We start from the raw sequence: 22,161 nt of genomic DNA on the forward strand, positions 1-22,161 counted from the left end.
TATTAGGAGCAACCATGACTGTGAATAATATTGCATGTAATAATGGCCATCAACACATACATTCAGTTGGGAAGTAACAAGTTATAGGATGGCCGCCATGAACACAGCAATAATGTGAACACATGAATCCTCTTTTGATTTTACAGAATTTTTATTTGTATTGAGACATCTTTATTTAAACAAGATCTAAATTAATTGATGTAATTGATAGTGAGGAAGGCAACTGTGCCGAAACACATCTGTCATCCTGGTACATTGGGGTTTAAATTAATTGAATGAAATTTGCCTCAGAGTGTGCTCTATCAAGTTAGCGGCGAAATTGTAACCGTTTTGTTCGTGATTCTGGCTGTAACCCACCTTACGGAGAGCGGCACTCGCAGCGTGTGTGGTTGTAAATACACATGCTTCACATTCTCGTGTCATTTAGCGTTGGGCCCAGACATTTGCAACTTGATTTTTTTCCAAAAAGTTTGAGTTGCAAGAACTTTTGTGTCTCCACTCTTTGTCCACAATGCACCACCACACGGGCTCCACCTCAGATTTTTTATTTCCACCATCGCGCTTTGATATTTGACAACACTGCTCAGAAGCAGACATGTTTACAGCGTTGGGTTTCTTATTTTCTGGGATCCAGCAGCTCCCTCTTCCAGCCCTACATCGACAACCGCTTATGCACCAAAGCAGCCTTCTGATTGCACCAGCTGGACTTCAGAACTGACAGTCAACACCTCGGACACTTCACCACATCACGTCATTGAGCCACCATCCTCTCCAGATTTTGCCACGGTACACTCGATAATGCTTCAATGTTTTGGAACACGCTCCATTCCACTTCTGCCTTATGTGTAATGCTAAATACCCCTGGTTCAACCATCATGAGATTTGCAACCTATGCCTCTCCCCAGAGCACATCGCAGCATCGTATGAATCCTCCATCTTCTGTTGCAAAACGACTCTCAGATATCCGAGGAAGAGAAGGTGGGCACATCACCAGAGGCAGCCACAAATGTTGTCATGGATGCCCTATATTTTCAGTGTTGAAGATCTGGCAAGTGCAAAGGAGGTAAAAGTCAGTCCTTCTGGCATTCCGGTAAGCTCAACCCAAGAAGATCCAGAGACCGTGTTCAATGAGAACTACAATATCGATGAAACTGAATTCCTCAAGGCAGCATTTCAGCACATGCCAGCCTTGTGGCCAAAGACAAAGTTCATGCCATGCACACCCACTGATCCCCAAAGTCATTCTCAAGCCTGTAAATGTCCAACCACTGAGGCAGAACACCGCTCCCATGGGATTCAGCCATTGATCCTGAGCCTAGCCAAAACCAGCACATATTTTCGGGTTTAGCAGCTCCAGTCGATATGCCCCGGACTTGAGAGGTTGTGTCAGCACACATGAAGGTCACATCCAAAGACACAAAAGCCTACCATGTTGCATAGCCCCCTCAGCACCCAGGCACCAGAAAGCTTCTCTCGTTGTCAACATTACCCAAATGCAAGCACCAAGCTGCAGAAAAAATCTCACTCTGAGCCAATGTCGAAGTCCTTTCCACAACTGACACCAAAGTCAGCGTCAAAGCCACCCTTAATACCAAGGTCAGATATTTAAGACAAATCTGTTGGAAGAGCTAACAGATGGCCTGGATGAAAAACAAAGCAATTTCATCCACCTTGACACAGGTTAGATTATTGCCAAACCACCAGCACCAGTACTTACTTGCATACCAAAGAAGCAACAACTTGCCTTTGAATAGGAACTAGAGGTTCTGCCTCCTGCGTCCGTAAGCCCCAAAAGGGGTTGAGACTCGGCCACCAGTTCTATGCCATTCCCATCACTACCGCTTATAGCTGCTCCTCCTCTACCACCACTGCTCCCAGTATACCTTCCTCCACCTGAGCTACCATATACCAACTCCGCAACCAGATACCTACTCGGATCCAGGCAATCCATATTACCCCCAGGACTTCGATCAGAAAACATTTAGACTATAAGGGGGAGATAACCAATTGAAGACGGATTAAGTAGTAGACCCTCAGGATGACCCAGGCCTAGAGTCATATACTGTGAAGCCATCCCTATCAGATGACCGTTCTGCATATGGGGCAGTAATTCAGAGGACCTTACAGCACCACCATGTCAAACTTTTAATGTTGAAGGATGAAGAAGAGTTTATAGCTGAAACCTTGTCCAAAACTGAATGCCGTGTACATTATCTACCAGTGCCTAAGTCGGCGAGTGATAACTTCAACAAGCCAGTAAAGGCCAAGGTGGTCACCTCATGAGCTGAAATAATATACAAGGCTGCACCAGATGATCCGCTTAAATTAGGGGTCAGATAGTTCCATATTCCCGAGTGGTACATACTGGCCATAAAAGGGGCTCCGCACAGGCCACAGGAGAGGATCCCCTGCCTCACACAGAGTCTAGGAGGATAGCCACTGCCAGCAATTGGGTAGCTTTTGGGCCAGCCATACATTGGCGCATTGCTAGTTCGGTGGGCCTCCTCTCCAGGTACTATCACTACCACTAGGAGGAGACGGAGGAGCTGGAACCACGAATAGCAGGGCCCATTGAAAAAGGGGATGAATCTGGTCGCTGGGGGAAAAACTATTAGCTATTAACAGTGCTAGTATTAGGTGTGCCTCAATGCTGCAGGCACAGCAGCTAGTGATATTAACATTTGCATTATCCTCCAGAGGCACGCTTTGCTTAGGGTGTCAGGGTTTAGGCCCACGGTGCAACAGCATCGCTTAATCATATCTTCAGATGGCAAGTATCTGTTCTGCCTTCACATGCTTGAAGAAATTATAAAAGGTACATGAACATAGCTAAGTCTATTGGTGTCCAACAGTCACCAAGTCTTCAATGGTGTTTACAAAATGCCCAGTGGTGGTAGCAGAGCACCTACACAGAAATACCATACTTGTCTTTCATACTAAGACAACTGGTTGATGAAGCAAAGTGGAAACCAATAATGCTGGACACTCTCAAAAAGCAGTGTCTCTATTTCACAGCCTAAGTTTCTCCATCTATGTGAACAAAAATGCATCTCCAGCTGCAGCACGTTCAGTTCTTCCCCTCAAACCAAAATGCAGTGACTGTCCAGGCATACCCCAACATCCAGGCGGTGATGGAATTCCAGTAGCTTCTGCCTCTTTTTCGTACACAGCGTCTCCTTACAGTTCAAAATTTCATGACACTTTTTGGGATAATAGCTTCCAATAACAATTGTATTATAAGTTAAATTGCACATGCACCCTCTACAGGAATGGCTCACAAGGCAGTGGGTACATCTGCCTTGCGTGGCAGATGTACCCTTGCATGGAGGATCGATTGCAGGCAACAACCTGGGCTGGTATTCTCTTCTTTGGTGGAACAGCAACAATCTAAGACCCGTCTTCCACAAGTGACCATCGTCACCGATGAGTCTCTTGTGGGGTGGAAAGCTCACCTCAGTGAGATGACTGCCCAAAGCACTTGGACCCTTCAGTTCTAGACGCCACATAAACTAACTAGAGCTTCACACCTTCAGACTAGCCATGAAAGTGTTCCTGCCCCTTCTACATGGGAAACATTGCTATTCAAAATAGACAGCATGACTGCCTTGTTATACATCCAGAAGTAGGTGGCACCCATTCCCTCCTGCTCTCTACCCTAGTTCTGCAGATTTGACTGCAACAACATTCATCTGTTGGCGGAGGGTTTGCCAGGAGTAGAGAGCACTTTACAGACCTTTTCAGCAGGATGCATCTAAAAGTCCACAAGTGGGAACTCCACTCACAAGTCCTTCACAGGTACTTTCAATGATTCTCCTGTCCTGAAAACGCCAAAATACCAAAGCTTTGCTTCCACAGTCCATAGGCAATGCACTTTGAATGAACTGATCAGGAATATTTGCCTATGCCTTTCTGCTTCTCCTCCTCATCCCTCATGCCGTGATGAAGATGAGGCAAGTTTCCATGACCCTCATGCTAGTGGCACCAACTTGGGCGAGACAGCCTTGGTATTCATTGCTCTTAGGATGTTAGTCAACCCTCTCAAGAAGTTCCTGCATAACCCAGATCTGATCATTCACTATCTGGGTAATCTCAGACACCCATATCCCATAGAGCTTAGCTTCGCAATTTAGCACCTCTTTTTCTAGAATTTGGTGACCTCAAACTCCCAGAGGAATGCATTGTTATTCGGCAGGAAGGATGAAAGCATAATACTCACGTTTATGTTGCAAATTAGAAAAGGTTCATGCATTACTGCATCTCCAAGCAGTTAGGTTCCTCTAAAGTTTTTGGAGGACATATTTTCATACCAACTACATGAGTATGGGGCAAGTCTTGGCTACACTTCTCTATGCTTACCCTTAGCGGCATTTGCCATGTAGCTTCAAATCAGACAACGCTCTTCCCTGTTTAAAATGAAGGCCTTCATTGTCACTCTAAAGAGAACAATACCTCAAAAGACATCATATCAACTTCCCTTATCTCCTCTGGGTCGGGCGGCCCTGTTTAAAATGATGTCATTGCCGCGATTTCTCTACGCTCTCCAGAACTTTTATGATCCTATCCCTAAGACCTATTTTCGGGAGATTGAGAGTCTTCAGAGACAGCTTATTTGGGATGGGCGTCCGCGCATTGCTCTCGCAAAACTTTCCATCCCGTGGTATGACGGGGGCATGGCGCTCCCCGACATTAAGAGATATTATTGGGCCTCCCACCTGTCTGCTATCAATCACGTTATGTTTTCGCCGGGTCGTAATCCGGCGTTCGAGATGGATAAACTTCAGCTCCCGGGAGGTGATTTTAACAGAGTGCTTTACTCTCGCTCCGCTGGGCGCCATCTTGTGGGACCTACATTGATTGCTTTGACTGTGTGGCGCGCTGCGAATGTGAGCTTGGGCTGGGAAGATCGCTTGACGTTGGCGACACCGCTTTATGCTTCGGAACGTCTGGGCGGTCTCTGGTCTACCAAGGGTTTCGACCGTTGGGATGTGATTGGGATTAGTAAGGTGGGGGATGTGTACTCTAAGGGTTCTGTGCGGTCGTTTCAGGCCCTCCAGGCTGACTATGGCCTGAATGGTCGGGAGTTCTTTCGTTATCTACAGGTCAGACACGCCCTTGCTTCGGTATTTGCTCCTGGTGAGATTCCGCCTGATTCTTCCCCCCTTGAAGACCGTATCCTTGACGGGCATCTTCCTGATAGCACTATCTCCCTGATCTATAAAAAGTTGATTAATAATCGGGCCGACCTACTGGTCCGACTTCGGGAAGCGTGGGTGGGCGATGGGTTGGAACTTGATGATGAGGACTGGCAATCGGCCCTCTCCTCCCCGAAGGAGGTGGCTATTCCGGCTCGTCTCCGTCTGGTTCAACTTAAGATCCTTCATCGGGTGTACGTTACGGGACCGCGTCTGGTGGTGATGGGCTTTTCCTCCGACGGGTTATGCAAGCGTGGCTGTGGTTTGAGTGCAACTTTTTTGCATATTCTTTGGGAGTGCCCGATGGTGGCTGCTTATTGGACGGCTGTGCTTGAAGTGATGGCTGTGGTGACAGGTGTGTCCTTGCGTCCGGAACCTCGTCGCTGTCTTTTGAATGTTTGGGAACCCACCGACTATTCGGTGGCCCAGACCAGATGGGCCACCCTGGGTTATATGGTTGCGAAGCGGGATATCGCGCAACTCTGGGGGGCCTCTAGGCCCCCTGATGTCTCGAAATGGGAGGATAATATGGACTGGTCCATGTTCCGTGAGAAGACTGTCTATGTGGCCAGGGGCAGACCCAGGGCGTGGACGAAGGTTTGGGGTCAATGGAATGACTACCGTGGCGACATTTGTACTCCTCCCCTTGTAGGCACTGCTGAGATTACCCTGTCTCCCTAGGCGAGCGTTCCTGGAACCCTTTATATAGGGGTTGTGCTGGTGTTTCCGGTTCTCCCCTCTGATCTCCTCGCCCCTCCCCCCCCCCCCCCCCCCGATCTCCTTGGAGCTTGGAGCTCCGTTTATGTTCTCCTGCTGCTATACCCCCTTTACGTCCTTTGGGCTGACTGACAGTACTATACTTTCGCCTTGTTGTGTGCTTGTTCTTTCATATAAAATAAAATCTGTTTTGTCCTGTATTTCGTGGGGAGTATTGCATTGTTGGTCGATTGTTGCCTCTGCGGGCAGGTATCTTGTATTTCGACTCCTCTTTAGCGGCCAGCCCGTGTGGTTGTAGGCCCATCCTTGTATTTTCTTGCTTACTCCAATAAAGGTTTTAAAAAAAAAAAAAAAAAGACATCATATCCTGTGCCCCCTCCTAGAGCCTACTCTACATGTAAAAAAAGTGCAACAATAGGCTTGTTTGGGTATGGGTGTCTGCAATGCTGCTGCTTAGCGCTACATACTTTCACCAAGCATTATCAGTGGACGGACGTTCTTGCACAACAAGCTTTGGTTGGCCAAGCTGTTTCTTAAGTAACACCTTTTTAGACATCTGCGTCATCTGCTTACTAGCCACCACTTTGGAGAGTAATTGCTTTATACTCTATGCAGCGCATGTGTATCTATAGCCACAAATGCTACTAACTGAAAATGTTACCCTGTAACCATCTGCTTGTAGCATGTAGTGCTGTAGATTCACACGCTCCCAACCATCTCTCCGGAAGCAAGGGATGATCACGGATATTTTCCATGTCCTTCAACTCCCTTGACTATGCACATCACACTCTTGTCTTCAACACTGCGCTTACACTACTCAACTGAGCGAAAAACAATCAGAGGTGGATCGAATGTACTAGTGCATTGTGGAAAAGTGGAGCCACAATAGGTCTTCAAAGAAAAGCAAGTAGCAAACATCCAGACCCAACACAAGATGGCAAGAGTATGCAGAGCATGTGAATCTACAGCACTACACACTACAAACCGATGTTTACAGGGTAAAAATTATATTTATGTGTCTACTATCTACCATCTTGATGTTTCTAGAGCTGTGATGATCTACCTAGAAGAGTAAAAAACCTTCAGGGGTTCAATTCAACCCTTTATGATCTATGGTGATCTTTCACCAGGTAATAAAGTGTCTAAAGCTCCCTTTGGTATGTGGATCGTCTCTTGAATTTAATTTCAAAATCTTAAACTATTCCATCAGAGCTGGCAACTCAAAAACCTTTTACTCATTCTACTAGAGCAAAAACATCATCACTGGCATTCAGGAGACATGCTCCCATTGCAGAGTTTTGTAAGCAAGTAACAGGGGTCACTCTGCATACTGTTTGTAAATATAAACTCTGGGTACATATCCTAGAAGAGGTGCAGCTTTCAGGCGGGAGGTTGTGTGCAACTAATTTGCTTAAAGCCTGGTTGTATTATACTGAGTACCCCCTGAAAGTATTATCAGCCATGAGATCATATTCACAAACCGTTGCGAATGAGGGAAAACATAAAATTACTTTCATGATAATTCTAGTGACCTTCCTCGCTCTCTTTCTCAGCACCAACCCAGCCACCCCCTAAGTTTGTACATGCTGCGCTATATCATTGTATGACAGGAGCCCACATGAACTGTTTGTGGTGGTTGGCGATGGACATATTGGAAGAGGTTCATATTCAAGGAGGGATGCTGGAGCATTTAAAATCTTTCTAGCAACCTCAGATTTTTAGGGAAGGCTTTTCCATTCAAGCTTGCTAGGATAGGCTATTGCCCTCCACTTGTGAAGGAGAACGTTCAGGAACTAAGACTGCTGTAATCACGATAAGGGAAATGTTTCCTACTTATATTTCACAGTAGCAAGAATAATACAATGAGTTAAAAAATGTGTAACTGACGTGTAATACTGTTTTCCCAGTATTTATATATACTTTAATCCTTAATGGTATTTATATATACTTTAACTCTCACCATTGTTATGTTTAGGTTGGCACAATTCGCTACATGGCCCCAGAAGTACTGGAAGGAGCAGTAAACCTGCGAGATTGCGAATCTGCTCTAAAACAGGTTGATATGTATGCTCTTGGCCTTATCTACTGGGAGATTTTCATGAGGTGCACAGATCTTTTCCCAGGTAGGAGCGCCGTAAAAGGTGTACTTCTATAATGCACTGCATACTCTTTGGAGTGTCCAGGTTCTTTAAAATGTCTGTAACATAACTAATAATATTTTGGTTTATTATGCATGTTACACTTCCTTCAGTAATGGAAAAAAAACTTTCTGCTGCACATTTTTTGTTTGTTCTGAGTTACTGTTTCATTGTTTAGATCTTATTGCAGCCAAATCGTTTACAAATTAGGTGCCGTATACCTGGCAGCACTTAGAGTCTAAGAGCAAAGCCATACCTTATTTTAGACGCATTTGCCATTGTATGCTGCTTCAGTATTCAACACCCTCAATAAATATGTACAGTTCATGAAATTTAAATTCAGGCCCAAAACAGCGGGGGACAAGGCAGACCCACCTAAATAAAAAAATAAAAATCATGTAGTAATATTCCTGCATATTGCTCTCCTAGATGACATCCACCATTTGAGCAAACCTTTCCTATCCTAATAAAGTAGAAATCAACAGGCAATCCGAACTTTCCAGCAGTTTACACATATAAATGAACATAGCTTTCACTTGTTAACTGGCTCCAATCCTTTTGTCCTTTAGGAGTTTCAGATGAAGACAATGTGGATAAGGTTATGCAAACCTGTATTCCTTTCACTTATTTTTGAGTGAGTAACTTAAATTCTGATCGATACTTCTAACTGCAGATTCCTCAGCCTGTGCAGTGAGTGCCATAAACAGTTTGTCTGTGATGGCCCCACTGAGTATGCCTGTTGTAAATAAAAGTAGCGTAGTCCTTGTAGTTCCTTGTAAGTAGTTTGTTCAGGTAACATGGTAAAGTAAGAAGAAGAGGAAACTACTTGCAAGGAACTACAAGGACTACGCTACTTTTATTTACAATAGTGCCTCTGGTGTTTGGGCTTGGGTTATGATTCCAAGTTGTGTGAAGAATGCGAACTTATGCAATGGAATGTAATCCAGGACGTGAAGTGAAGCTGTATGTCGCTGAACAATGAAAAAAATCACAACCTCTCAGACTTGTGTCCGCTCTTGATGCTGCTGCTGTGTCAAGTACACTTTGGGGTTAAGGTCGCAGATTTTCTTACGCAGCACCTGACTTCTGAGAGTTTAATGGTCCAAGGTTTCACCAGCAAAGACAATTTGAATATATTTCACACAAACCCTCCAGACAGGGAGTCCCAAAAGAGTGAAGCCTTCATGAAGTGGGTGTTCTCTTCCACCAGCTTGGTGTTAAGGCCTGTGTAGTGTGCCTCTTAGGCCATTATACACGTGTCTTTTTGGGACATGGTCATTGAGATCTTGCTGGCAATCCCGGAGGAGTTTCGGGCCTCTTTGCCTCAAACCATTCAAGACAGCTAGGCTACAGCTAAATATGTCTTTAGGGCTGGCCTGGACTGACTGTTTTGAGCACTTGTGTGGTGCTCAACCGTCATGCCGGGAAGTGACCTACTGTTTTTTTTTATTGGGATTTGCAGGCATCTCTATATGCCATTGGCAGGTCTAATACTTACTGTTTGCAAAAAGGCTGATACTGCACTTGAACACTAAAAAAAACCAGAAGCACTACTCTTTACTTGGGCCTTTCAACCCCTGCATGACAGCTAATTCAACAGTCCGACTTTTTCAAGGCTACTCCAGAGGGCTTGCGTATTGACACAGCCAAGCTCCCCCAGCACTCCCCAACCCTTGCAGCAGTGACCCCAGTTTTTTTTTTGTGGCAGCAGACAGAGCACGCAGGTCACCAATAGCACTGTTCCACCTAGTTCTCTGCCCCTGTGGCTTCACCCTCCAAACCATTTTAGTTTGGCCTTATCAGAGCACAAACACCCTGTGGGAGGCAGGATCAGACATTTTCTTCCAGGGTGGCAGGCGATTACATCTGACAGATTGGTCCTCAAGAAAGGGCTATGCTCTCCATTCCTTTCCAACCCACCTCAACTCCCCCACACATCAGAGTAGATTTCAGAGAAGCACCTGTGCCATCTTGCTGTAATAGGTGCAGGCTTTATTGGCTAACGGTGCCATTGAGAGGGTGCTGGGCTTGGAACTAGGGATTGGGTTATTGCTTATGCTATTTCCTTGTGCCAAAGAAGGATAGAGGCCTTCATCCTAGTTTGGATCTTTGCCCTCTGAATGCCTTCTTCCGGAAAGACAAATTCAAAATGCTCACATTGGCTCAAGTTCTGTGAGCCCTGGACTCATGAGGGTGGTTGCCTTGGACCTGCAGGACACATACTTTAATGTGACCATCCTGCATGCCCACATGCGTTATCTGCAGTTCAAGGTTAGCCAGGAGCATTTTTAGTTTGCAGTGCCTCTCGGGTGTTCAAGAAAGTGATGGTGGTGGTCGTTGCCTCTCTTCTAAGGTTGCGGGTCCCAGTTTTGCCCTAACTAAAGGACTAGCACTGTTAAAGGCAAGCTCACCACAGTTAGTGATGGACTGCCTCCCTTTGAGGTTGAACCTCCTGACATAACTGGATTTCTCGGTAAAACAGGCCAAAGTCATACCTGACTGAATCTTCCCCTACGTCCCAACAAGTCCAGTACATTCAAGTTATGATCCCAGTGTTTCTTCCTTGGCCTTGTACTTGAATCTGAGTGAGAGTGGCTATGAGGTTTCTTGGCTTGCTTTTCTCATGCATCTTGCTTGTCCATTTAGCCGGCTGCCATATGCAGGTTATGCAGTGGAATCTGAAGTCTCAATGGGCCCAGTATCGGAGAAACCCTATTGAATGTCATGTAGGTTTCAGAAGTGTATTTATGTGATCTGCTTTGGTGGGTGTTAGACTGCAACCTCACCAGTTTCAGACCCCTCTCTCTTCTCCTCCCAGCAATGATGATGGTGCTGGTTATCTGGGAGATGGTCCAGGTTATCTGGGAAAGTTGGAGGCCAGAATTCTGAAGATCATCAGGAATGACTGGGCCCAAGTTATCCTGGTGGCTCTGGGAGAGTTGAAGGCCAGAATAATGAAGATTATCACGAATGTCTGGGCCAAAGTTATCCTAGTGGCTCACGACTGGACCAGGAGAGTGCAGTACCCGTAACTTCTGGGCATGAGCATTTGTCCCCAAATCAGGCAACTGATCCAAAAGGATCTTCTGTATCAGCTGCAGGGCAGTCTACATTTCCATGCTCGGAGATTGTTCTGCAGCAGCTGACCATGTTTGAAAGACCTCCTGAGGTTGTAGATGGCCGTCTATAAAATCTATTACACAGGACACTGGAACAAATTTGTGGCCCAGTGGGGAGTCCGCAATACAGACTCCCATCAAGGCAAACTGTTGGATGGTTTGTTTTATCTTTGACCCATTAAGGTCTTGCGGTGGTTACCACCAAAGGCTATTTTTCGTTCCTTCATATGGTTTTGTGTTTGCCAGACCAATCATCCTTGTTTAAATCACCTGTTATGATGATGTTCGTTAAAGGTTTGGCACACACATTCCTCCTGTTTGTAATGCCATTGTGGGATCTTAATTTAGCACGAACGTTCCTTGTGTACCCTCTTTGATCCAGTGCACAGCTGCTTGTTGCATCTTCTGATTCTTAAAGCCATCTTCCTCATCAGGATCACTTCAGCCCCATGCATGAGTGAGCTGTAGACTCTCTCACTCGGTGCAGCCACCCTATACCACCTTTTTTTCCAGACACACTGATGTTAAGGACCAGTGTGGGCTTTTTGCCTAAATCTCATCTTTTCACATTGGTCATCCAATGCTCGCTAAAAGAGGAGGAGATACTCTCATCGACCCAAATGAGCCTTAAGCTTTTACATAGATCTCACCAAGGACCATTGGGTGGACAGTCAGCATTTTATGAGGTTCTTGGGCCAAAGAGAGCTATGGTGGTACAGAAAAAGACTTTGTCAAGGTGGATAGGTCTCTGTATTAAGATCTGCTTCTCTTTGGCCAAGAAACAGCCTCCAAAGAGCTGGGGCTAATTCACAAGAACACTGTGTTGGCATGCGGAGTTCCTGTTGTTGACCTCTGTCAGGCTGTGATATTGGCATTGGTGCACACATTCATGACGCCCTACAGCCAGGTCAGGCAGGAAGGGCATATCGTCCTGTGAATTCAACAGTGAATAATAAATAATATATTTTGAATTTTGACATTCGGTTGTGTGTAACTTAACCTTTGTATATAAGAAGTCATCCAAGTAGTTTTGTAAATTTGCTAACCTGCGCAAATACTCATTACTACATACATACATACTAGTCCACCTGCCCCTACATTATATAGTGACTCCTAAGGATTCCGGCCTAAAAAGTTTGGAAAAGGACATTTGTTGCTTTGAATTTCGTCCATTAGGCCTTACAAATATTTTTAGTCTAAGCCCACACCAGACTATCCTTGTGAGGTATTTCTTTGGTATCTGTACTAAAGGTGAGGAATATGTGGTTAGCTATATCCATCAGAAGACCAGTTTCTTAACTTCAATTACACTCTTTATGGTGAACACTCTATCTAACTCCATATTCCTCAGTACCCTCCCACGTCCAGGTTCTGTAACGTGGTCTCCTTTTTACTATCTAAAAAGGTCCTAAATTAGAGATCTGCACACTGCTACTGACAATTGTTTGTGCTTCGTGTTCAAGGTTGAGTGAAGAGTCAATCAGGAAACTGACGTCCACACTTGGGGTTGTCACCTATGTGGGGCTCGGTTCTGTCACTTCCAGGGTGAAATGAGGTCAGCGTGGAGCTGCATGATGCCACTTAGGGGTGCATGGTAGCACTGCTGTAAAACCAGCCGGATCCAGTCTGGCACTTGGGGAATATTCTGGAGGTGAGGAATCTGGGGTTACGGTATTGACCAGAGATCACAAAGAGTGTTACCAAAGGAAAGTAATTTGTTGTTGGAGAGTGCAGTCACTCAAAGGCATAGTGGCACTGAAACTGAAAGTAGGAGAAAAAGGGAAACAAAAGTTGACCCTAAATTAATAAAGAATCAAAGTAATTTAAAAGGTCTGCAAAACGTTCCATGATTAGCTATTTGAAATTGACGCAGAGTTAGCCTATTTCAGAGCTGTGGATCTAGGATAGAGAATAACCAGCCTCCCAACAACGGACTACTTAAAATTGAAGGGGGGTGTAAGGCCACTAAATGAAGGAGGACCCTGTATTGTGGTGGCTGGGAGCCTCATTTTGGACTGGTCTGTTGCAAACACATTTAGGTGATAGATCATTAAAGTTCCAATGAGCAAAAGATAAGTCCTTAAAGTGATCTGTTCCCCCGGAAACCGGTAGAGTAGCAGACATCAGTGACGTGGCCAAATTTGGAAGAACGTATATCGACCTGAGCGCCAACTTTTTTTTACTAATTTTTGTAACTTTTTTGTACTAACTGTGCTATATGGTAGACTCATTTACATAATCTAATCTGAATATTATGGCAGCTTCCAAGACTGGATGCCGAAGGTGCTGTGGATTAAAAGGGAGAATCCTCCTCTACAGTCTCATCTGATGAAAACAAGCTTCCGGCATATCGAGACAAATTAAAAAAGTCTTGACCATGTATAAATAGGACAAAGAACAACTCCTATCACAGGGCCAAAGGCAATTGTGCCCGGAAGAATTCAGCTTTGCTTTAAAAATCAATCAGGCTGTGAAATCTTCCTATGTACAATCATAATGCAAAAGTTAAAAGAAAGTAGCCCACTAAGCGCTTCTGATAGCCAACATTGATATTTCTTTCCTAAAAGCACTGATCCATAAATACTGAGTTTTGACTATTTTTAGGGGTTATTTTTTACCCCAACATATTTTTTTTAAGGCTTCCCTCTGAAGTCTTTTGGTTTTAGCTGTCATTTAAAGTTTTTTGCTGTGACTGTTCACAACTTCTGAACGTTTCCATACTAAAAGTCAGAGAAATCAAAAAGGGCATTGTTGGGCTTGATATGCAGAGGCATTGGACAGAGGACTGAAGGGGTGTAGTCTGCTGATGCAGTCTACTCTGAAAATTGTTATGGCTCTAAAACAAAGCTGTCTGATGTTGGGGAAGTAATGCTATTGAAGCAAAGTCTGCTAAGACTGAAACATTTTAGGAGGATATGTTTTGGAACATATTCCTAAATCTAAAAGTATCCATCCTCAAATGTTCCTGTAAAAAGTCCTAGAATTCTGCATAACATTATTATAGGTACATTTAGGACACAATATACAATCGCTAGAAGAGACAGAAACATAGAGACAGCTCTAATCATGATGCCACATCACCTCCATCAGCCTCAAGACATTCAGCCCCAAAAAATCAACATAGACTTAATTGTCCATGAGATAGCACTGAAATTTTCATCAACCTCGTATCGTAATTAATATTACTGCAGTGCTGATGAATCCATGTTGAAAATTAACAGCTTTCAAGACTGAAAAAATTAGGATGCAAAATGCTTTAGTCGAAGCAATTACTATAAAGAAGTATGTTATATTTTTTTAGGAGGCTATTTTCCTTCAAATGAAAACTAAAGAGAGGAAGGGATAAAAGGTCAAATGGCCCACTACATACACCAAATAATAAAACACCAGATCTACCTGCAATTGCCTACAATTTGACACATGTCCTAATGACACATATAAAGAGACTCAGTAAATCACATATTATTCTGCAAGCAGCACATATATTTTATAAAGTCCGGATGCCTATATGATAGGCCAGAATAGAAGAGCATTATTAGGCGTCTTGTGAAGTCCCTACATTTGAGTCAACCTTGTATAGAGAGCAGCAGGTTTGTATGGTGGTGGAGAGAGAGAGAGCTTATCAGGTGTATTCTTGTAGAAATATTAACACTACTTTAATCAACAACTTGCAGTGCTTGCCAAATTTTTGCTCCCATCCAGAGATAGCCCCACCTGGCTAAACTATGGTTGATCAAACCTAGGTTTGAGGGAATTTGTGTAAGCTGTTCCATGTAAGTGAGGAGAATGAGGGAAAGATGGAGAAAAAGAAAGTACTCAGTCAACATGTGTATCTCCACCAGGCAATGATGCTTGTTTGAATTTAAGGTAGGTATACCACAGAGAAGACATGAAAACTCTTCTCATATACTAACTTGACGCAGTAGCTCAGTAGGAAAGCTACCAGTGTAATGCCACAAGTCAAAGTTACTTTTAACTTGTACATCGGATCCTTAGTGGATGCATCAGGCACCTTTAGAAGACTCCAAACTATGGGTTTAGTAGCCAACCATTATTTTTAACGGTTACTGTTGCTTTGTGAGAGTCATGATAATAGACTAAATGAACCTGAGGAAGACACTCCTATTTTCAGGGATCATGAAATGCCCATAGACAACTCCATCACTGGGTGAGAGTTCACATGAGGGCTGTTCAGTAAAGATGGAGCATAAACTACTACGGTCAGCATACCAGTATGGCAGAACTGACAGTAGCTCTGTCATTGCAAGCATTCTTATCTCACTTACGTATCAAAATTGTCCAGATCCTGAAGCACAATACAACTTACTGAAGCAAGGACTCGCACTCTCTTGAGCTATCTCATTCAGCATAAGGGAGTTTAGACTGAGCACCACAGGAGAGCATGTGCAGAGTAGCAGGGCATGTGTTTGGAATACTTTATAAACTGCAACCACATGAAGTCAACCACTATGGCAATACGCAGGTAGAAAATAAAACTGGATACTATATAGATCAAGTATTTCAAGACTATGTAACTCCTGTCTGCACCTAGCCAGAGGCAAATAAGACCAAGATTAATTGTTCATACACCCAAAACAGCATTGCATAGGGAAATGTACGGTCAATAAATAGATACAGAATATGGTACAGGTGGGTAGTTAAGTTAGACAATGAGAATGATGCTCATTCCACTGGCAATGTCAATACACATGGTTCTCATATCAGATATATCAGTCCCTAATTGGAAGCTGCTTATACCTCTAGATTTATTCACAGTTTGCATTGAGTAATAATTAATCTAGAGTCTGAGGCTCTATAATTTTCATATTTAAAATGACCACAAACGTATTGATGCCCTCAAAGAAGTTACATATCCCACAGCTACTGGAAGATTGTGCCGATCAAACTATCCGTTGCATTGACAACACTTGCTATACTCAATAGATGAGGGATTAACATGTGCCTCTGCAAAGGTGCATTTGGCAGCCTATATGTGAAATGGAGAAATTACTTCTATATTTAAAGTACCAGTTATTAAGGCTGTTGCAGAAGTCCGTAAGATGATTTGTCTACCAAGAATGTTTCACCCAACTTATTACCATTTTATATAATGCTAACAAGATTAATGCCTGTTGTGGCAATGCATAAATGCCCTCTCAAAATGTTGACCAAAAAAGTAACTTCACAGACACACGGCATTCATCTGCAGACTTTGGCAATCAATTTATCATACAAAGTCATCGTGGCAGGGTGGTTCTCAAAACCCACCCCCAAATTTGCACCTAAGGTAATTTCATTGCTTCATATTAAACTGTATACCTGCTAACATTCCTCCAAAGTTTGGGGTCGCCAACTGAGAGATCATGGCACGTTTTAGATGGCAGGAGAGGAATAATTTTGTCACCTACACAGGACAAGTTAGGTCAAAAAGTCAGACAGTAGATTTTTACTGACAGTACAGGGATAATGCTGATACAAAGGGGGGTGTTGTCCAAAGGATAATAAGCTGTATTCAAGCAGAGTAGAAAAATTAAAGTTTTAACAGCTAGCCGTTGCAAAGCAAGCACAGTTTTTTAGAAAGGAACTGATAACCTTAGCTTTCTTAAGCATCGTAGATGCAAGATGTGTGTAAGGCACCAACATGGAGCTCACTCCAAGCTTTCACACATCACACTGTGAGGCAGTAGTAATGCTAAGAAACTTTCTTAATATGATTCCTATTTAACAGACCACAACCACCTTGATCACTCATAAAGGATTGATGGATCATGTGAATTTATAGTAAGATCCATGCTGGAGAATAAAACATTTTGCTAATATTTATATTTGCACCTTGTTTGTGTAGATTCCCTATATATATATATATATATATATATATATATATATATATATATATATATATATATATATATATATATATATACACACACACGCACACACTTTTAAAATTATACACCTAAATATGTATAAACGTACGTATATGTAAATATGCAGCCCAAAGAAAGAATTCTTAACCAAAATAGGGACAAACAGCTAGAAAAGAGCCCTCCTCTCATCCATCCCATCGACACAGACATCAGACTGCCTCTCCATCATCAAGAAAAAGGCAGATACCGGTCGGTTCACCTTTGACGTTGTTACCACCGTCGAAGAAAAGGCCTGCACAGTCTCGGACTTCGAGGCGGTAAGAGTCCAAGCGGATTTTCTAAGCAGATACTTCATAGACGCTCATGACTGGGTGCTCAACACCGACGTTGCTCTGGATATCTTTCAAAGATGGGGTTTTCCAGATATAGACCTCTTTGCAGACAAGACAAACGCCAAATGCCCCGTCTACGCATCCAGGTTTTGTCAACCAGGGTCAGTCGGGAATGCACTACTGATAAGTTGGACCCAGAGCCTGCTTTATGCTTTTTCCCCACTGCCTCTCATTCCGGCAGTGATTACCAGATTTTGCAAGACCAACTCCAGGATGATACTGATCGCCCCAGAGTGGCCACGCCAGTGGTGGTACCCGGATCTTCTTCAGCTTTCCGAGGTTCCACACCGGAGTTTGCCTTGACATCCAGACCTACTGTCCAGGATTCAGGGGAGAGTGTTCCATCCCTGACTCCCCTCGCTGAGGTTAACAGCAAGGCTCCTGAACTCTTGCAATATGGGCATTTAGATTTGCCAGCGGACTGTATGACCATACTGAAGGAAGCCAAAAGACCTTCCACCAGAGCTTCCTATGCTTTTAAATGGAAGCGTTTCTATATATGGTGCTTGGACAATGGCCACGACCCGATAAAAGGGCTGGAACAAGTCATTCTGCCATATGTATTGCATCTGGCTAAGTCGGGTCTACAATTCTCATCTATTAAGGTATACTTAGCTGCTATAACAGCGTACTGAAAGTCACCTTCACAAGGTTCTTTTTTTAAGATGCCTGTAGTAAAAGAATTTCTAGAAGGCTTAACGAACGTTTTTCTACCTGTGCGAACTCCCTTGGGAGCTCAATGTAGTCCTTACCAAGTTAATGGGAGCACCATTTGAACCAATACATAAATCTTCCGTGCAGCATCTGTATTGGAAGGTGTCATTCCTGGTGGCCATTACTTCTCCTCGTAGAGTTAGCGAGCTGCAAGCTTTATGCTGTTAGGAACCTTACACCGTTTTTCATGCGAACAGGGTAGTTCTTAGGACTCATCCTACTTTTCTGCCGAAGGTGGTTTCAGATTTCCACATCAACCAGGGAATCACTTTACCCACTTTCTTCCCTAATCCATCAACTCCTCCTGAAAGAGCCTTACACTCCCTAGATCTTAAGAGAGTGCTGAAGTTTTATTTGGACAAAACCAAGGATATCAGAAAGACAGACCGATTATTTGTTAATTATGGTCCTATCAATACTGGTTTAGCAGCATCTAAACGATCCATCTCAAGATGGATAGTTTCTTGTATCTCCTTAGCTTATCAGTTAGTGAATACATCTCTGCAGGGGAGACCTAAAGCACATTCGACAAGGGAAAAAGCCTCTACTACGGCCTTACTTAGAAATATCCCCATAGCCGAGATTTGCAAAGCAGCTACATGGCGATCTGTTCATACTTTTTCTTGTCATTACTGCTTAGATTCAGACACTCAGGCAGATGCTCAAGTAGGTCAAGCATCTCTGAGAAATCTGTTTGGTTAGTTACTGGTAGCATCTGTTTTTTAATTATTCTTATTTCTTGTGCTACATTGCTCCTCCGCGAAGTGTGGGGTATGGGCTTGCTATTCTATTAATTGTTATGACTATTGATGAGTATCCCCTGGAAGAGAAGGATACGTTACTTACCTGTAATCCTAGTTCTCTTCCAGGGGTTTACTCATCAGTCATAAGCACCCCACCCTCCTCCTCGAATGAGCAAAGTGGATACAAGGTTTATCAAGTTTGAACGTACGCCTTTTCAAAAAGAACTAACCTAACTGTCACCTGTGGTGCATGCTTGGAGCAGAAAGGCTCTCTGAGGTTCTTAAAGGCAAAGTGCCTAGATTCTTGTGATTCTTAAAGGCAAGGTGCCAGTTGTCTTTTCTGTCTGAGGACAGTTATTCCTATGCAGCCTATGGGCCAAACTGCCTGCAATTACTCGTTTTTTTTTCCTTGTTCTGGAAAATAAAAGATTCTTGTATGAAGCCATTTGGGTGGATGGTCTCTATTACAAGTAGTCTTAAATGTTTTCTGTTACTACAAGTATTGCTAAAATTCTTTTCTAGCTGTTTGTCCCTATTTTGGTTAAGAATTCTTTCTTTGGGCTGCATATTTACATATCTGTACGTTTATACATATGTAGTTGTATATTTTAAAAGTTTATAAACTTTAATTTCTGGGCATACACCTGTATATGTATGTACATCATTTTTTTATATGTATATGTATATATATATATATATATATATATATATATATTGGTATAAGCTCCGGGGTCCCCGAACGTGGGCGGGGTCTATTCACTGCTTATGACTTTGATGAGTATACCCCTGGAAGAGAACTAGGATTTCAGGTAAGTAACTTATCCTTCTCCCATGTTTCCCAAGGTGAATTCCATAAATACAATCCAAATTTCTGAAACTGGCAGTGTGGGCTAAGAACAAGAGTGCACTGGTGTAATATCAAGATGGTTCCATTAGCATACTCTCACGCTCAACTTTTAAGTGGTCACCCTGTCCCGGGCCACGTTCATGCAAAATCCAATTTTAGAAGAAAATGAGCGTGTAAAAGCCCATCATTAATTTGTCTCTCCAAAAATAAAAAAATTATAATATACATTCCTTAATTCTCGGCAGTCCATTAAAAAAATAATCACTTGGGAGACTTGTGTTTCCTAATGGATCAATCAATGCTTTCCATCAAAAGACAACGCAGCCCAGCCAACGCGTTTTGTCCCTGCAGACATCATCAGGGCTCAAAATCACGATTCAGTCACTCAGTTGTGTCTATCAAGGTGCTGCACAATTCACATAAAGGTATCATATCCAGTTCTCATTGTTCTCGTTCTGTCAGTCCAAACAACATGTCCATTGAAACATCAGGACAAAACGCTTTGGCTGGGCTGCGTTGACTACTTTTGATGGAAAGAATTGATTGAATAAAAAACTTTGGAGCCATTAAGTGGAGAAGTGTGGCTCACTGGTTAGAGGAGGCAGACCTGGAAGCAGAGGTCAGCCCAGGACCAGGGTTCAATTCCCGCCTCCGCGGGGTCTTGAGTCCTAAAATGTCCATGGACTCGACAATTCTCGCTCCAGTGCCTACTCGATTCACGGGTTCACACTCTGCGACTCTGGGCAATAGCTTGCTTAATCTCCACAACGGCCCCTCGCGGCGGGATGCCTGGCTTTCACCTTGCGGATACCCTGCCGGGGTTATCTCACAGGGGAATACCAGGACGGGTTCCCTAAGCAAGCGCTTAGAGACCGCTTGGTGATTTGCGCTATATAAATTCCTGTACATTTACATTTACATTTACATTTAAGGAACACAAGACTCCCAATTGATTTTTTTTTTTAATGGACTGATGAGAATTAAGGAATGTATCTAATAATTCTTTGAATTTTAGAAAGACAAATTAATGATGGACTTTTACACACTTCTTTTCTTCTAAGAAATGTAATTCCATAAATAGTATTATCCATAGACGATATGGCATCATGAAAAGAGTAACTATACAGCTCCATATTCTGACCTCTCTGTACCCATATCTGTTATTTTTAACCTACACCTTTCTCGCACGCCATTGTGGCCTTTTTACTTTAACCACAGAAAAAAGCACAAGATAGGACAAGGGCCATTATTTCACAACGCTCTCTCCCTAAAGTATCCCCATACCAGATCCTAATGTGGAATCAGCGATGCAAAATAAGTATCCTGTCTCTTTTTCTTGCACTGTCCCTCCTGAGAGCAGGGACATTGATGTAGTAGGCAAAAGTACTGTAGTACTTCTGCTAAATTTATGACCGCAGCAAATGCATCAACATTATTGGGAATGGAAGATATATTTATCAGAATCTGTATACAGCGATGATGAATGCATATCCAGGTACAAAGTGGTTGCTTGTATGTAATGTAATAGCTAGTGTGGACGATCTTACAAACACTGGATACCCTCCTGTTGTTTTCTTTTGTCATTCATCATGACATTTTCTATCAGGCCTCAAATCAAATGCTTGACTCTAACTACTGCCTAGAGAATTTTGTCTTCTCAAGCCTACAATGCTTTCTTTTAATAATTTATTTTTCAAACATATGCAATAGGTTTTAAAAGCACAAAAAAAGTAAAAGTGCTGCTATCCAAGGGTGGTGTACATATTTTTGCAAATAAATATCTAAAAAATTACAGGTCACAAAAATGAGACTGGGAAAAACATGAAATAAAAGCAGAGATTGCCTTACCATCCATGCCACTGAAGTGCAATACATTTAGGCAAATGTGTACAAGGAAAATGCTGTGCAGTAAAGGCAGGATCTGGAAGATATTGAGGACAAAATGGTTGCAACAGTGTATTCTTCATCAGAGAGACTTCTATCCACCAGAAATATCTTTACCTTAAAAACAAACCTCATAATTTAAACAGATCTCATCTCTGCTGCGATCTTTGGCTTCATGCTTTTCTCATTGTACCTCAGGTGCAGTTGAACATGACACCTCAACAAGACGTTTTTATTTATATTTTTATAATGTAGGTTTTATGAAGTCTGTATTCAAAACATATTTCAGATTTTTTGGGAGTGGCAAAAAATTGATTCCTAGGCTAGTAGAGCTGCTAGAAATACTGATGAAACTGTCCTAGCAACAAATAACTTGTGTGCTGGATGCTATATATAAGTACTAAACAACCAAGGAAGAACAGCTGATGCAAGAAAAAGTCAGGTCACTTAGCTGCTAGAGCTAGGGCCGAGATGGGACTAGAGGAGAATGTGTGATACTTAACCAAAACAGAACATTGTTCAAAGTAACTAAGAGAAGCGGAGAGCTG

The 22,161-nt window shown here is 43.0% G+C and overlaps 1 protein-coding gene across 4 annotated transcripts in view; it reads left to right on the plus strand.

The window, feature by feature from the left end:
* BMPR2 (bone morphogenetic protein receptor type 2) overlaps positions 1-22,161 on the plus strand; it is a 546,503-nt gene that overhangs the window by 451,436 nt on the left and 72,906 nt on the right. For all 4 annotated transcript variants that reach the window (XM_078680234.1, XM_078680236.1, XM_078680235.1 and 1 more), the window contains exon 9: positions 7,885-8,032. In XM_078680234.1, the coding sequence (XP_078536360.1) occupies positions 7,885-8,032 (148 nt within the window). The remainder of the gene's footprint in view (positions 1-7,884; positions 8,033-22,161) is intronic.

Source organism: Lissotriton helveticus, chromosome 3_1, assembly GCF_964261635.1.
Source record: "Lissotriton helveticus chromosome 3_1, aLisHel1.1, whole genome shotgun sequence".
Classification (NCBI taxonomy): domain Eukaryota; kingdom Metazoa; phylum Chordata; class Amphibia; order Caudata; family Salamandridae; genus Lissotriton; species Lissotriton helveticus.